The following is a 17,052-nucleotide window of genomic DNA, read 5'->3' as shown; positions in this document are numbered from 1 at the left end:
TTACCAAATTTTTTGAAGTGTTGACGTTTGTAATTTAGTCCACTTTTTCTAAAGAAAAATGTCCACAGAAAACCCTTAATTTTGGTACTTAAAATTCTCATAACTTTTGAACTACTGATGGTATTTGCATAATTCAAACGGTTTAAGCATCTTTTACATAGCACTTTTCATGCAAGTTGATAAAATGGCAATTATATAAAAAGAAAAAAATTAACTTGTAATTCTAAGTAGTAATAGCTACTTCTAAATTTGAAAATGTACTTAGCCAATGAGAGGGGAGAGATAACAACAATAAAGAGAAAAAGGTATAAAAAAAGAACAAAAAGAACATAAAACAAGAAAATGTTAATTTATTCATAAATAGGCAAATAGCCTTTAATATTCTGTTAACCTCTCTTATTCGCAACAAAACAATTTTTTTTTGTAAGAGAGAAAAATAAAAGAACTACCAAAGATCTTGTCGTGATGACTTACAGATCTATGCCAGATTCCAGAAAAGTTAATGCTTACAATTATCCAGATAATTTATTAAAACATATCCAAAGTTGATTATAAGTTAGATCTTTAAAGGAAATTCACTTTGAAGAACTGACCTATAATTTCTTTGGGATATTTTTTTCTTTCTTTTTTCTTGCTTGAAAACAAAAAAGCAAATAAAAAGAAAATATATTCACCAAACATTGTTTGAATTACATGCCATCCAGGGAAGTGGAGGAATTAGTGCCCAGCTGTATTCCTGTCTACAAAAAATGAGTTACAGATAGCCGACATCCAATTTTATATCATACCCCATTCAAAGCTAGGCTAATATTTTATTATAGCATCATTGTTTCTGGAGTCTCAAGAAAACGCTTGAATTCTGACAGCCACTGTGCACCAACAGCACCATCAACAACACGGTGGTCACAGCTGAGAGTCACACTCATTACACTTGCACTGCTGTAACTGGAGAAAAAAAGGACAATATTTTATTCATTTAATAAATTATATATAACAATATATTTTATTATACATAATAGTAAATGTCGCTTATCTTAATTTTTAATTTGATGATCATTAAATCAGGAGAATTGCACACATTTTGAAATATATAAAATTGAACCAAACTAATCCAAAATGCTAACAAAAAAATACCAAAAGGGAACACTTAATTTTCCAACTTTCAATCAAACACCAATTAAGTAAAATGGAATATTTTATTTCATTTGAATAACTTTGATAGACTAATATAACCTGATACTTTTTTTACTAACAGACCAGTTTTTTTTTTGAAGCGGAAATTTACCTAGTTTCCAAAAGTTTACAAAACAAAAAGAAAAAAAAAACAAGAAAAAAAGAAAAAGAAAAAAAAACATGGAAGTGATAGGGATTAATTTAGCAGAAGAGATAAATAAAATTCTAGCTAGAGATCGGTTAGTATGACATTTTTAGAAGCTGCCAAACATATGTCAGCATGTAAAAAATGATGATGATGATGATGATGATTCCATTTTCATTTCTAAATCCTAACTATTTATCCATTGTCTAACATCAAAAACAAAATCCTGACATGAAATTGTATTGCCAAAATTCATAAACAATGTTTAAAATAATTATTTCAACTTATTTTTCTGAATGCAAAAAATGGGAAAAAATGCAAGATATGATGTTTTGGATTGAAAAAGAAAAGGTAACAACCAATGCCCCCCTCCTACCAAATGTTAGGAAGTAACAAAAATAATGAAAATAAGTTTATCAGCAGAATAATGAGAGGAAGTCGCTTGCCAAGGTACACAAAGGAAGCTGAATAGGATTGTTAATCAAGGTATGGTAGTGATTTGGAACACAGGACCAAACAATGGAAGTCGATATGTTTAGAGTTTATGGTCAATTTGGAAATGACAATAAGTTTTACGTCAGTTTTGGGTTTACGACATTAAAGGACAGTTGGAGACAGTTGCAAGTTAAACACAGTAGAATGCAGATTGTGGCTTAGAGTAGATCAAGATAAGTTAATATCAACTGACAAAGAGGCCCTGATAGACTATGTAGATATGAACATTAGTAGTTAAAGTCATTTGCCATGTGCCACACATGCACCCAGAGCCGAACTGACATCGCCAGAATGTATTTTCTATGTTTCCTTTTGAATTGTTATATTTTATATTTGTGAACCTGTGCACACCACCAAAGTGAGTGTTAATAACACAGCCAGAAGAGAATATGAGGGAGAAGAAATCCACAGCACACAACATTGGGAGCGTCTGTCTTGTCGAGCAGGGTAGCACATGATCTTAAACAGGTGGTGTTAGTATTTTTACTGTGAAGAAATGAGTAAAGTGATTGAATCCTACTGGTAAAGAATGATAAGATTTGAATGATTGTTTTGTGCAGATTTATAGAGAAAATGGATATGTGATAGAAATGCAGAAAAAGAAAGGATGTTAGAATTTGGTTTTGTCATGTACATACAAATTGCAAATACTGTTTTCAATAAAAGATAACCACTTAAGTAGATAATCTGAAAAGAAAAACAGTTGTTTAATGATGTGAAAGTAACTTGATCTGATGAAGAAATTGTGATGCAATATGAACCAGTTATTAGTGATTTTCAATTAAAGAATGCTCAGGAGGTAAAGAAAAAATTATTCCCAGATGTAGATATTAAATGAAGAGCATGTAAAATACAAGATTGGAGATGAAATGATTGAGCATGTCATTACTAGATGCATTTTAGGAAGCATGAAAGAAATTGAATAAACTGATAGGTGACAGACCAGATTTGTGGATGAACAAAAGGGGCTCCAAAAGGCTTTACGCCATATCAACCACTATAAAGGCCATTTAATGCCAATGTGGTACTATATGCAAGGTTGATTTGTCTAGTTCTGTATTATGTTCCTGTTATACAATTGGTTAATATCCATTTGTTGGCTGTTTTTGTTTATTTCTTTGCTTTAAAGAAGGAACATTTTCAAGTATTGTATCATTTGATGAGCTTTTACTTTTTGGAACACTTTCCGATGTTTGTTTTAAAATATATTTTTCGGATATGTTTGTACTTTTTACATTTTCTTGGTTGCAAAGTGTGCATTTGGGTGTTTCTTCAGATTTAATCAAGTAGGAGTGGGTCAGTTTTGTATGCCTGATTCAAATTCTGTTTAATACAATCTCTCCTCTTTGTCCTAGTAGCAATAAACATACACACATGATAAAAAGCTTTGGATAATTATAGATTTGCAGATTTCAAGGGGGTTCTGCTAAAATAGTCATAAGTACTTTAAATCCTCCAAATACTACTGTTTTGTTGGAAATTAATATCCTTTCCAACGAATTAATAAATAATAATATACATCATATGTTTTAATAGTTTTAAACAAATAATGTGAACAAAATGTGAATATCATAAAACTGCGTTTTTGGTAAGGTTTTTGTAAAGACCCAACCCACTCCTGATTTGTAAATGCTCATACTGCATTTGTATTAAGAATTTTGTCATGAAATTTGGAAACTAACCAGAAAAGATGTCACTTAATAGTTTGGGGTATCTGAAATACTTTTGACCACTCGTTTTTTGTTGTGTTAACAAAAAAAAAAAAAAAAAAAAAAAACCGACTTCAACATGGGGAATATTGAAAATTTTGAAAAAAAATTTCTTCGGACACCTACTGTCAATTTTTTTTTTACTGTTTTTATCCATTAAAAGTATAATTGTATGTTGTTTTCTCTTGTGGTAACTAGCAATTTAAAATGATGATACCTAGAAAAAAATCATCTCTATTTGAGTTTGGGTGGAAGACTCTCTTGCAGTATTAGCACAGCTGTAAACAGATGTTTTTTTTTTGTTTTTTTTTAAATTTTTATTCCAGAATGAATTTTTTAAAAAATTGAAAATATGGATATAAAATAATGTTCTTACACGTTTAATTAGAGCTATTTTGTTATCAGAATATAATTAGTTTAATTAGAGCTATTTGGTTATCAGGATATATAATTAAAGCAATCCCAACCAGTTCGGCATTATCAACTTTGTTCAACTTGCAATTTCTCACATATTTCTGATGAAATTTTTAGAATATTTATATGGTTAAAATGACAAAACAAAAAAGTTTTCTAAATGTATAACTTGCATGCATTGGTTTTTAATGGCAAATTAAACAGGGTTTTGCTTTAAACAACCGAAAATGTGAAATTATTTTTTGGTTCATGTGTACTAGTGGTAACCCCCCTCTATATTTTTTTTATTTTCATCTTTCTATACCATGTTTACAGCAGATTATTATCAAATGGCCACTAATATACCAGATTAAAAAAAAAAACATGCACAATCAATATTTGGGCCATTCCATGTCACATGTTCAGAAGGGTTTTTAGCGATAACATTTATTTAAAAATCGCCTTATAATACTTTACTCTTTTCTTTTTGGCTCGTTTAGTCTTAAGGCATTATTTTTCCATATAGTACAAAAATAAAACCATACCTATGACAATTATTTTTATAATAGTCTTATTTCTAGCATCACGTGCATTACATTCAGATGGGATAGATATTTTAAACAATGTATAAACTCTGCAAATGTGTTTTTTCTAAATTTTTATAAAGTCTTCTAATTATTACAATCGTCTTTTAGTAAATTTTTATTCATTGAACCCGAGAATTAAGGTATTTGTTGTCACGTGTGTTACACCTTAGCGTCACATACGCTACCCTTGCAAAATCTCATTGATTTCCAAAGCTCCGTAAAGTGGGAAAATACTCCAATTTGGCAACCGATAAGAATAAAGCATTTCTTAATCTTAGTTTTTATCTTAAGCAAATTGGTCATTTGGTTTGGACCATAACCCGTCCCTTAAAGTTGAGGCTTTATAACAAATAATTTTCCTTGGAAAGATTTCAAACTTGCACAGGTTAGTGTAAAAACATTTATTTTTGCATGTATCATAAAAATATATCAAGTAGTTTTTTTGAAAACTGTTTTAACGCATATATATATATATATATATATATATATATATATATATATATATATATTGTTTTCACAAAATCAAGACAAAGATTGGATTGATAGCAAAAAGTAGTGTAATTTTCATTTTACGTTACAATTGTTTTGCAACCATTTGGACAATTTCAAACCTTATATTGTTTGGAAATATTTACAAGAACAGCCTCTCTTCAGACGTTGAGAAAAACACTTTTTTAATAATCAATATGGAATCCATTTTCCTTTTAAGGAAAAAAATTTTACCTACATTTCTTCCTTCAGAGGTTTTTCCATTTTGTTTGTTTAGGATTTTTTATATCTACCTATTTTCGTATCTCTATTTTTAAAAGTTTCAATCGATTATTCATTTATCCTTGCAACCAATTACCTAGGTTCACTTAATTTAGGTTATTACTATTTTTCTCCAAGTTATTAATTTAAATTCATTTATTTAATTCATTTTTCTTAATTCTGGACCTGATATTTTATGTTCCTACTATATTGTTTTGATTCTGTGTTAGTTTTGTAAATACGAATTGGCGATTTACAATTATATCGGCATATTTATTTGTGTAATTTCAAAAAGCAGTTGTTTAAATTTATTTCAGAAGGAGTAGAGGGTTAGTGTTACTTTTATTTAATCCTAGCTCAGTTTGCATTTTTAAATTTTGGATTTAAAATTTTTTTAATTATCTTTTCCCTTTGTTCCAATCTATTTTGTTTTACGGTTATTTCTTAATTTTGACGTTGTAAGGAAGGTAATTCTATTCGTTAAAATTTTAACCCTTTTGCCATTTTCTATGTTGAACAATTCCTATTATGGTGTTATGATTTCTTTATTAGTTAATCATCCCTGTTTAATTTTAGGCTAACATGTTCAAATTATAAGTTTATTATGTACATCTCTATTGGGATTCTGATTTATTTCCAAAGTTTTAACCTACATGTGCTACATGGCCTAATTTTCTAAGGTTGCTGTTGGCTCTAATTTTTTCCTATGTCAATTTCAATTCAGGATTTAAATTCTTAAATACTTTCCCAATTATAAACATCCTATTTATAAGTATTCTATTTATAAGTATTCTATTTAACTCCACTAAGTTTTCATCCAATGAATTGGATTTTGAATTTAAAACAAAAATATTATTTACTAAGCTAGAAGTTTTCAAGTTTTATTGATCTAAAACCAGTATTTATTAGTTCCCCATCTTTAATTCTATTATTGTGTTTCTAGTGTTGAATTTATAATGCTAATCTGTTAAGCTTCAGATTTGCTTTCTAAATTTGATCCATTTATCACATCTATTTTACTCCATTTTAACTCTGACCTTAAGGATCAAATTTAGAAAGCAAATCCACCCAAACTCAAACTACTTGTTGCCATCAATCCAATCTTTGTTCCCTCGATTTGTTAAAACAATATATGAATGCTCGATTACAAAAACTGGTAATTTTGAAGCTTACAAATTAAGTCACCTTATACCGACTTAAAATTTGTTGGTATATGAACGACTACCAAATTCTCAATTATATAAACATAATAAAATTCGATATATTATAAATAAGATATATAAGAATTTTGGAGAAATTTTTCGGACAGCATTCATTTTTCAAGCAACAGCAAGCAGTAATAACCCATGTTGGTGATTAAGTGTAAAATATCAACAAGGCTAGCATATTTTGGAGAGGTGGTCAGATGAGAGATGGGGGGGGGGGTAACAGAAGGTATAATCTACAATAATACCAAAGAAATATTGCAATATATTCATTTTCAAACAATTCTAGATTTTGATTTCAGTTATTTGTACATATAATGCATTACAATTCAGCTTTGAGTTCTTTAACTTCTTTTCTTTTAATGGATACATGGCATTTTTAAGGAATTGCAGCATATTTATGTGCATTTCTTGCAGATTATTTGGAAACCATTGATTTGTGGAGATTTTCAGTAGCATATTCTGATTCCTTGCACAAAAATACACTTATATGGTAAATGTCATTGCTTAATTTTGTGTCAAACATTTTTATTGGAAAAGTAGTGTAAAAAAAGGTTATGAAATGCAAATGGTCTTAAAGAAGGAAAAATATCCAAACGTGTGAGGCACAAAAATAGTCATAACTTTTTGCAACAACACTTGAGGATTCCATCATCTTTAAGTGTTGTAGCAAAACTGTTCAAGGTTGCAAATGAAAGGCATTGGGATGATCCCAGACTTGATAAATCAGAGATTAAAGGAGATCGTTCTTAAAAACTGGGAATATTGATAATTGTTCTGAAAAACAGATAATTAATACTAGTAGGACCTGCGGAAATTCCACAGTGGATTCTTTCACAGGTAATATATTGATGTTGGCATTTTTGTGGATGTTCAGCATAAATGGAGACACCCTGATATTATTGTAGTTCTTTTGTTAAAACTGCCAAAGTATATATCTAAGCTAGTAGGGACGCCCGGCATAACCTGGTTGTAAAATATGCTTAAATATGATATTTTAATTTATGTAGATTTCGTATATATTACTATAAGAGTCAATTTTGGATCCATTCTTATATATTATAAACCTGTGATTTCAAAAAGAAAAAATATATCCATATGGCTTGGGGGCATCAGCTTGAATCGAAACCGAAACCAAAACTTCTGAAGAAAAAAAGAGTGTATGTACATATAACTTGAGTTCTTTCAGCTATAATCGAAACCGAAACCAAAACTGATGAAGAATTCTTGGTAAAATTATTTATTACAAGAAATGAAAAGGCATAACAATTAAACGACAGACACTCAGAAGAAAAAAAAAGTGATATAGAAAATTACACACACACTATTATATTAATATATAGATTAAAATATGGTACTCATGCAGAGAGTGATCCAGACATAACTCAGCACACGCCCGGCTTTCCCCGGAACATGACATCAACAGCCGGAGTAAGCCGAGCATCACGGAGGAAATTAAGCTGTCTGACGTGCCGAGCCAATGATAATGTAGCACGATGGTTTTCAACGCGACACGCGTCAGTGCGAGTTGAAAATTCAAAGCAGCAGACAACAATTTGGAAGAGGAAAAAAAGAAAGCAAATTAGTAAAAAAAAAAAAAAAAAGCTAACCATTTCATACTTTCAAGTCAGAAAAAAAAACATGAATTTTACAGCCTTAAGTTAGCAGCTGAAAACACCAGCCGGAGTCCTCGATTTTGTCAAGAAAAAATTTACTGGCACGGACAAAACCTTGTGTACCATGTGGTCACAGGTGCAGTCTTATTAAAGGAGGAAAGCTAAGCGATGGCTATGCATGAAGGTGTTAGGCTACCAAATGCCGAACCTTTACATCATCCGGACTGGTAACTTATTTGGCAAGTCTAGGCTGACAATTGCCATCATAATTAAAATCATCCACTTGTAGGTGCTCGAGCAAGCAACACAGAAAAAGCTCCAGCGCGAATGCAGAATATGATCTACGCACACACACAATTAATAAAACAACGGTCTGAAGAAATAATAACATCTGTTTTAATATGAAAACAAAAAAAACAAAAAAACTATCCCGCCCAGTTTTGTTTCAACTTTTCTAGTTCTCAGGTTTTTCCTTGAAAAAAAAAAAGAAATAAATAGATAAAAATAACACCCCAAAAAACAAAAATAAAAAAAAAGATAAAGGGGAAACCCTGAATAGAAATAATTACAGAGGCTTAAAGTTGCTAAATCAGGTTCTAAAAAATGCTAAGATTATAACTGTGTTGGAAATAAGATGAATATAAATAAAATGCAGTTTGCTTTTATGCCTAAGCAAAGCAGCACTCATACTAAGACAAATGCAAGAGAAATATCTTGGTTGCTGTATACGGTACTCTTTGTGTCTTAGAAGAAGGTCTACATGTTACTTATGAAGTTAAAGACTAAAAGGAATGCTATAAATAAAAGTGATGATCAGTAGTTATGGTTGTAAAAATGAAAGAGAAAAGTTCTGTTGTTTATAGAATGCAATTTAATTTTTTCTGGTAATTCTAAGCATGCAGTAGAATTACAGGTTGAAAGATGAGTTTGTGTGCAAGAAATGTAAAACAATGAAGACAGGTAAGGATGGAAGAAAATATACATGAATGGCAAAACAAGGCTGTTGAAAAGTTTTGTTACCTTTGAAACGTGCTAGTGTGATTTCAAGAATTAGCAATGGATGGAGTAAATTCAGGAAACTAACAGAGCATTACTACTGTTGAGCAAAAGACAATTTACCAGGCATGTGTATGATGATACATGGAAATGAAGGCTTGCCAGTGAGGGTGTTGCATGGAAAGAAATGATACGAGAAAGATACAATGAATCTGCAATGTCTCAAAAACTTTAGAGGAAGATTAAACCTGGAGAGTATGTGTGCAGAAAAGGAGATTTGATTAGTTTGTTGGAATGAATGTGAATGTTTGCGTTAGTAAATGTAGAACAGTTGAAGTAACAAATATAGTCGAGCCAAAGAAACAGGAGAGGAAGTGAATTTAAGAAAAAGAGAAATAAAGATCTTATCAGAAATAGATTAGTTTAGAAATCAAGTTCTAATATCGCTTCAACATATGCAGCATGTAAAAAACAAACAAATGTTAAACCAATTATGTTAACTTGACAGAAAATACATTTTCAATGCTTACCCTTGATCTGAGGTTTCATCAACAATTAATCTTTGTTCAGCCCCACCAACAGCTAAAATACATGCCTGCAGAATAGAAAAGGTGTTGAAATGAAATTGGCAAAACAAACCAATTGCTGCTCTAAAATGAGAGATTTAAAAAAGATGATCAGAAGAGAGGAGGGCTAGATATTTTTAAAAGAAATTGCAAACAGATGTGAATATAACTAGTGAAATAGAGTATGCACCAATTTATATATATATATATATATAAGAAAAGAATTTTTATTACAAAATGATGACCTCCCTCTCCATTATGGAATTAATATTATTTGGCTTCCTCTCCTTTTGACTTCATTTCATAAACTTTATACTCAAGATGATTAAGCAAAACTTTATATTCAAGATGATTAAGCAAAACTTTATATTCAAGATGATTAAGCAAAACTTTATATTCAAGATGATTAAGCAAAACTTTATACTCAAGATGATTAAGCAAAACTACAAACAAACTTGAAAAAATGCAACTGACCTGAGGTGGATTGATGATAGCACAAAAGTTCTTCACACCAAACATCCCTAAATTTGAAATGGTGAATGTACCACCCTGAAATAGAATTAGAAAAAAAATTGAATAGAAAGACGAAAAAAATAGAGTGAAAAGAACTTGAGAAAAAATATTGAATGATTGTTTTTTTTTTACTAAATTGACAGTTATTGCAGCTGGCAAATTTGTACCGAAACTGATGCATAACATGACAGCTTGCAAATCCTCTATGTAATTTTTAAACTCTAAAAGGCAGTGAGTGTGGGTCCATCGTGCCAAGGAAACAAAGAGTTTCATCACAGTTTCATGTTACTAAATATTAGTTTTGAGGTAATACTAGATCTGAACCTGACATAAATCCAAAACTGTATTCAGTGTGAGCATACTGTTTACATGTTATTTCAACTAAGATCTGTGCTGCAGAATCCAACAGAAGTCTGCAGCACAGAACCAGTAAATAAGTCAACATTTTTAGGGGGGGGGGAGAAAAAAACCCAAAAAACAGATGAAGTGTTCTTTAGCCATGGTGGAGATAGTGTCTCACATTAATCTTTAATATATAAGGATGTCATCTGTTGAACCAAAAAGACTGACCAGGTAATTTCTGGAGAGCGAATTTGTTGCTGCTTATTTTTTGCAACATTACTTCTGTTGACATTGTATAGTATAGTTGTCCAAGTAGGATAGGCTTAGTCTGCTATCTCAAAGATAAGACAAACACATTCAAAACAGCACCAGCTGTACCAAATCCAAAATAACAACTACAGTTGAATGCCAGCTTCTTTCATCTTATTTTTATTCACCTCAAGCAACCCGTATTAATATCATAAGGGGGCTACTATTTGGAATCATATCTACAGAGAACTATATGACGAAATGAGCAAGATGTTTGTTCATATTACATTAAAATTTCTGTATGTCAATACAATCAAGGAAAGAAATTCCAAAGTTTAGCAGTGTAAGGAAACAAATTACTAGAGTAGAAAGTTTTACAGCACCTGGGATTTTGCTACTTGCCAAGTGGCCTGGGAGTACTCGTGCTGGTCAAAAAAATAGAACATGTTTTTTAGCGCTAAATTCTTATTAAGGACAATCTGTGAGATGTAATTGGTGCTAAAATATCCTATCATGCTAAACTAACTGAAATAGTTGTTTTACGACAGAATTTTTTTTTTCATATCAATTGCAATGTCAGTTTTTGAATATTTTGTGTTTCAAAATAATAAAACAATGCAGGTAAGTAAACAAAATAGTTTTTTATTAACATAAATACAAATAAAATTAATCAATATTTAGTAGCAGAACCTTTTGCCTTGATAACAGCATCAATTCGCCGGGGCATGGAATCAACCAGCTTCTCACAATCCTGTGTAGAAACTGAATCCCATGTGTTCTGGATTGCAATTTTCATGGCTGTTAGGGTAGTAGGTTTTTCTTTGCAGAGCTTCCTCTTTATCTGGTCCCACAAGGTTTCAATAACATTCAAATCTGGCAAGATTGCCAGTCATTCAGAGCCAGAAAGACATGCCCGGTGCCAAGTCATGTTCAAAAATAATATCTGTAGCCTCCCTGTCAAACTGGTTATCCAACATTGGCAGTAAATTAGCTTCCAGTATATATTGGTACACTTTTGTGTTTGCAGTTCCTTTGATGAAGCATAACTTATCAACACCTTTAGCATTCATACAACCTCAAACCATGCAAGACTGCAGGAACTTCACAGACTTCTTCACGCATTCTTGGTTATACCGTTTCGTGGTTCTTCGCCAAACATGTGGACTTTGGTTGCCGAAGGAGATACAAAATCAAGACTCATCTGAAAAGATCATATGCCACCATTCGTCTGCAGTCCAGGTTTGATGAGCAGTTGCTTTTCAGAGGAGTCTTGATTTTGTATCTCCTTCAGCGACCAAGGGCCACGTGTTTAGTGAAGAACTACAGAACGGTATAACCAAGAATGCGTTAACCTGATCACCTTAATTCTTAAATATTGGGCATACTGACGAGATTTTCCAGGGGTTGAGAAGCAATTCACCTTAAGACAATGCTTAAACAGCTTTGTAAGTATGGGAGCTAGTTCTGGTTGAAGCTTTTTGAGTACTAAAATAGGAATTCCGCCAGCCTTACTAGAATCAAGGTTTTTGATTAGCTTGGCAACATTATGCACAGATATTTGTATGTTGCATAGAGTGTTTTCTGATACAGGAGGAAATACTGGGGGTTGGTGGCCTTGGTCACATAGTGTAGAATTAGCTGCAAAGTTCTTGGCAAAGACTTTGGCTTTATCTGATGCTAACGAGATTAACTCAGGTCCATTGATGATAGTTGGGATAGAGCACACGCTTCTGTTTAGGATCCTGTTCGATATTTGCCAAAATTGATGGGAACCAAGCCATTGCTCAGCTACTTTGAACTTGACGGACTGAGCATACAACTCTCTTGCATTCTTTATTATTCTTTTACAGTGGTTGCTGGTAGTCCTGAAATCAGCTTTAGTCTCAGTACATCTATTTCCTTGGAAGCAATGGAAAAAAGTGATTTCTGTGCGCAATGGCAGCAGCACATTCTGGAGAGAACTACGACTGGCTTTTAGGCTTTTGCTGGAATTTTTTCGAGGGAATGAAACAGTCTATACCTATAATTAACCATTTCACCAAGTCTGATACTATAGAGGACACATCCTTCTTAAACATGAAACGCAAAGGTAGATCTGATATAAATGTACAGAAGCTATCCCACTCAGCCATAGTATATCGATATACTGTACGATGGAGAGGTACGACTTATTACATTTTGTTTTTATCTTAACTGATACAATCGAGTGGTCAGAAGATCCCAGTGAAGACAGAATGGAAGATGAACATAGTTCAGGGCAAGTTGTGTGAAAAAGGTCTAGGAGACTTGCATACTGGCCATCAGTGTCAGGCACACAGGTGGGTTTATGAACAATTTAAGTTCATAAGCAATGAACCTCCCCTCATCATCTGTCTTATTTGAGTGGGTTAACGATTCCATGTTGTGAACATTGAAGTCTCCACAGACATGAATATTAGCCGAAGAATGAGCAGACAGGAGGTGGTCAATTTTCTCAGATATGCTTTTAAAGATAGTAAGTTCGCTGTTGTGGGAGCGATAGAGAGCAAATATAAAGGCAGTAGTGTGAGCAAGTGCAACCTGGAAACACATAGGGAAATTTAGGATCTTCTCTGGAGATATCCCTACCACATGGAAAGCCATCTTTAATGTAGGCACAATGTAGGGTCAGATTTGGAGGTTATGAACTCAGCTAGGGAAATAGTTGGTCCAATGCAAATTTTGCTTAAGACTGGTTTAGTCTCATGTAGTTGGGTTTCAACCTCTGGAAGGTTGGAACATAGACCCCTGATGTTGGAGAAGGAGACATGGTAGTGGGGGTCTACATTCGATATTGGAGATCCGGGTTTAATCGTGTATTTTTTCTGGAAACTTTTCATGGTGATTTGGGATTTGTGGAATAGGTCGACAGACTTGCTTAGAGCAGGGCAAAGAGAGAAATTAAGAGAGAAGTAGAAATAACGAAATATATTTTTTTATAGCACATGAAAAGGTAAAGCCGTAACAATTACCCACTAATATGGCATCGAGAAGCCCCACCAGAAGCTACTGCATGGTCCAGAATCCATTCACCAAATGGCAATACAGCAGCCCCGACACTTTGTACCTGCTCATAGGACAGCCTCCTTAGTGGTTAATCCAAGGTTTGGGTGCCTGACTATCAGTTCAAATAAAACGTTTACCTCCAGCATCCTTATTAGTGATATGGCCACAAGGAACAGAAAATTTCTGACAACTCTGGCAACTGTTCATGCAAAATACTGCCAACCTAGAATACAGCTTTTTTTTCTTCTCCCTTTATCAGAAAAATCACTCATTAAAAATGAGGACTGAGGGACAAATTAGGAGAAGCGAGAGTAACAGGAGCTGCTGATAACACATCCACAATTGTCTACTCTCCATTAAAAAAAAAAAAAATGATAATATTAAGTATTATACTTAATTTAAGTTCAATTCACGTGTTTAAATGAAAATATGGAGATAAACACCTCTATCACTAACTGAAAATAAATAGAATTATCCAAACTTATGCAATGTTTAAAATCAACTTGCTAGATATCTGCTACTCTGTGTGGACCTATTAGATTTGTGACTCTTTTTTTAACTCTATGAGGAAGAAATCAGTGGTAGATGTGCCAGCCTGAATAGGACACAAATACTTCATGCAAGGGCGAATGGTAGCTTTGTCGAGATATAAGGTGTGCGTAATTTTGTAGCAGTAGCATGGTAGAAAAAAACTCATCTTCTTTGCTGCAGCCTTGGCAATGTCCTCAATGTATTTGTTCTAACTAATGTTGTCTGTGAATGTTAAGGAATTTGAATAATGAGCTCTTGACCAGGGTGTTATTTGTCATGGCAATCAGTAAGTGAAAATGTTTTTAGTAATTGTTAAAGGAAAGAAGCTTAGTCTTTATAGCATTCCACTACAGGCTGAAGGTCATTTTCTAAGGTTTCTGCCATTGTTTTAGATATGTTTACATATGTTTATCATAGAGTGTGGTGTGATCGGCAAATAAAACAATATCAGGCACTATTTTATCAGGGAAATCATTCATGAATATCAGGAATAATATAGGTCCAAGAATCAACCACATTAGATTTAGAATCATTGAAGACAACTTGGATTTTTGTCTTGTCTATGATTATGCTATGATTATGCTATGATTATGTTGAGCATTTGTTCAGAAATATTGTATGATTCACCATACTATTATAAATTTTCCAGAAATCAGTTCCTAATTTCTAAGGCTCAATATGTTTTCTGGTCATTTCGATATACCTTTTCTTGCTTGCAGCTATTTCATTCTTACAATGATTTCTAGCATATTTTTGTCTATTTGTACGTGACTTAAGGTGGATGAATTGGCAAAGAATTAGGATCCTTATTTTAAATTGATTTGTTAAGTATGATAAAATTTCCAAAACACGGTTTAGGTGTTTTTCGATTCACAACACTCCAGAAACATTATCAGTTCAGTTCAGATATGACAAGAGAATATTGATTTTGAAACTGCTTCTAACAAAAGTGTTCAATATACGATAGAGATCATAAAATTTGGTATTGATTAATGACAAGTCATCTTGATGATCTTTCCATATTTGAAGAAAGTTAAAGATATGATGCCAAATACATGATTTTTTTTCAATCACTAATTGTTTCACGCTGTTACTGATATTTGAAAGATCTGCTTTTTGAAAAGATTATTTAATGCTGTTGTTTATCACAATGTCTTAGATTGCTACAGTATCCCCTTCATGTTTGATCCCAAAAGATTCATGTTATAGCCCAATACAGAAACCCACCAAAGAATGATTTAGAGAAAAGAGAATGTTTATTCTTGATTGGCCTGCAAATACCTGATGCAATCCTTACCAGAATTCTTTAAACTTTTGACATTGAAAATCATTACAAATCATCTCTGGCTTTACATCCATTTTACATGCTGGCATGTATTAGGAAGTTTTTAGAAATTCATTTCCAAACTAACCTATCTTTGGCCAAGATTTTTATCCCTCTTTCTCTAAAATCCATTATCACTTCCAAGATTTTCCATAACTTTCCTCTAAAAAAAAAAAAAAAAAACTGAAAATTCCACACATTCATTGAATTAGTACAGTTTACACCTAGAAATTTAGTTTGAGATACAATAATTAAAATTTCTACCTGATATTCATGGGGTTGGAGTTTGCCTTCTTTTGCTTTTGTGGCCAAACTTTTGATATCTTGACTTATGGCAGCAAGACCCTGAAATTGAAAAAAAGAAAATGAATATGGAATCAGTCTGATTAGGTTTTATGTCATTGACAGAATATTTAAGATATGACTGATCACATACAAATTGAAAATTTGTGCATAACGATTCGGATACAGTATTTAAAAGAACTAACTATGCTGTTTTTAATATACAAAAACAACAGTTTTATGATTTTTAGACGGCTCAATATATGAATTTTCTCCGAATATCAGAATATGATTCTACACTACAATTATTTATTTCTTTCGATTGGTTTATTAGAGCTGATATTATCCTGTCTTCTAAAAAAAAAAAATGCATTTCCTTAAAAAAAAAAAGAAAAGAAATAGCAACTACATATTAAGAAAAAAGGGTGTCAGAATTAATTTGATATGCAGTATGAAGAATTTTAATACTGAAAAGTTTCTTAAATTTTTACTTTTGGATAAAATAAACAAAAAAATTAAAAATTTTATGTAAACAAATATAAACATATTAAAGGAAAAATTCACAAATTTTCATGCTTCACCAATCTCGTCTTTTGTATCAGTCTTTTTTACCTCTCCCCCAGACACTGTAAAAATGTAATTTAATGTGATGATGTCCCTAAAAAAACCTGAGATATTGTATTGTTTTTTAAAATACTCCTGACAAAGGCTTTTTTATAAATTTGAAACTTTAAATAAATAAATATCTATTTAAAGATAAAACTTCACACGTTATCAGTCTTCTAATCTCACATTTAAAACTTCCTTTGTCCGCGTGCTACTTAAAGTGGATATTACTAAAATTCATACTTCACACTAGTGCATACACAGCGGCGACCACCAGATTAACAACATAGAATCAACGTGCCAGAACAACACCATGGCAAATAAAATAAAAACAAAAAAACACCGATTACATTGTCTTGTTTTTTTAAAATAATCCTGATGAAGGCTTTGTGTATGAGCAGAAAATTTGAGACTTTAAATAAATATCTGTTTATTAAAAGATACAATTTCCCACGTTATCGTTCTTCTCATCTCACATTTGAAACTTCCTTTGTCTGTGTGGTTATAAAAGTAAAAACATACACACACACACACACATATATATAT

General features: G+C 32.1%; 1 protein-coding gene across 1 annotated transcript in view; it reads right to left on the bottom strand.

Moving 5' to 3' along the window:
• Positions 1-330: 330 nt before the first annotated feature.
• Positions 331-17,052, bottom strand: part of LOC145293823 (dihydrolipoyllysine-residue acetyltransferase component of pyruvate dehydrogenase complex, mitochondrial-like) — a 292,023-nt gene continuing 275,301 nt past the window's right edge. Inside the window, exons 9-12 of the mRNA XM_080140463.1 lie at positions 15,883-15,963; positions 10,110-10,184; positions 9,600-9,664; positions 331-945 (exon numbers count right to left, since the gene is read on the bottom strand). Coding sequence (XP_079996589.1) covers positions 816-945; positions 9,600-9,664; positions 10,110-10,184; positions 15,883-15,963 — 351 coding nt within the window. The 3' untranslated portion in view covers positions 331-815. The remainder of the gene's footprint in view (positions 946-9,599; positions 9,665-10,109; positions 10,185-15,882; positions 15,964-17,052) is intronic.

The sequence above is a fragment of the Euprymna scolopes genome, chromosome 15 (genome assembly GCF_053919585.1).
Source record: "Euprymna scolopes isolate OS-2025 chromosome 15, ASM5391958v1, whole genome shotgun sequence".
NCBI lineage: Eukaryota > Metazoa > Mollusca > Cephalopoda > Sepiida > Sepiolidae > Euprymna > Euprymna scolopes.
Note: the sequence above shows the minus strand (reverse complement) of the source record. Positions and strands in the feature narration are given on the sequence as shown.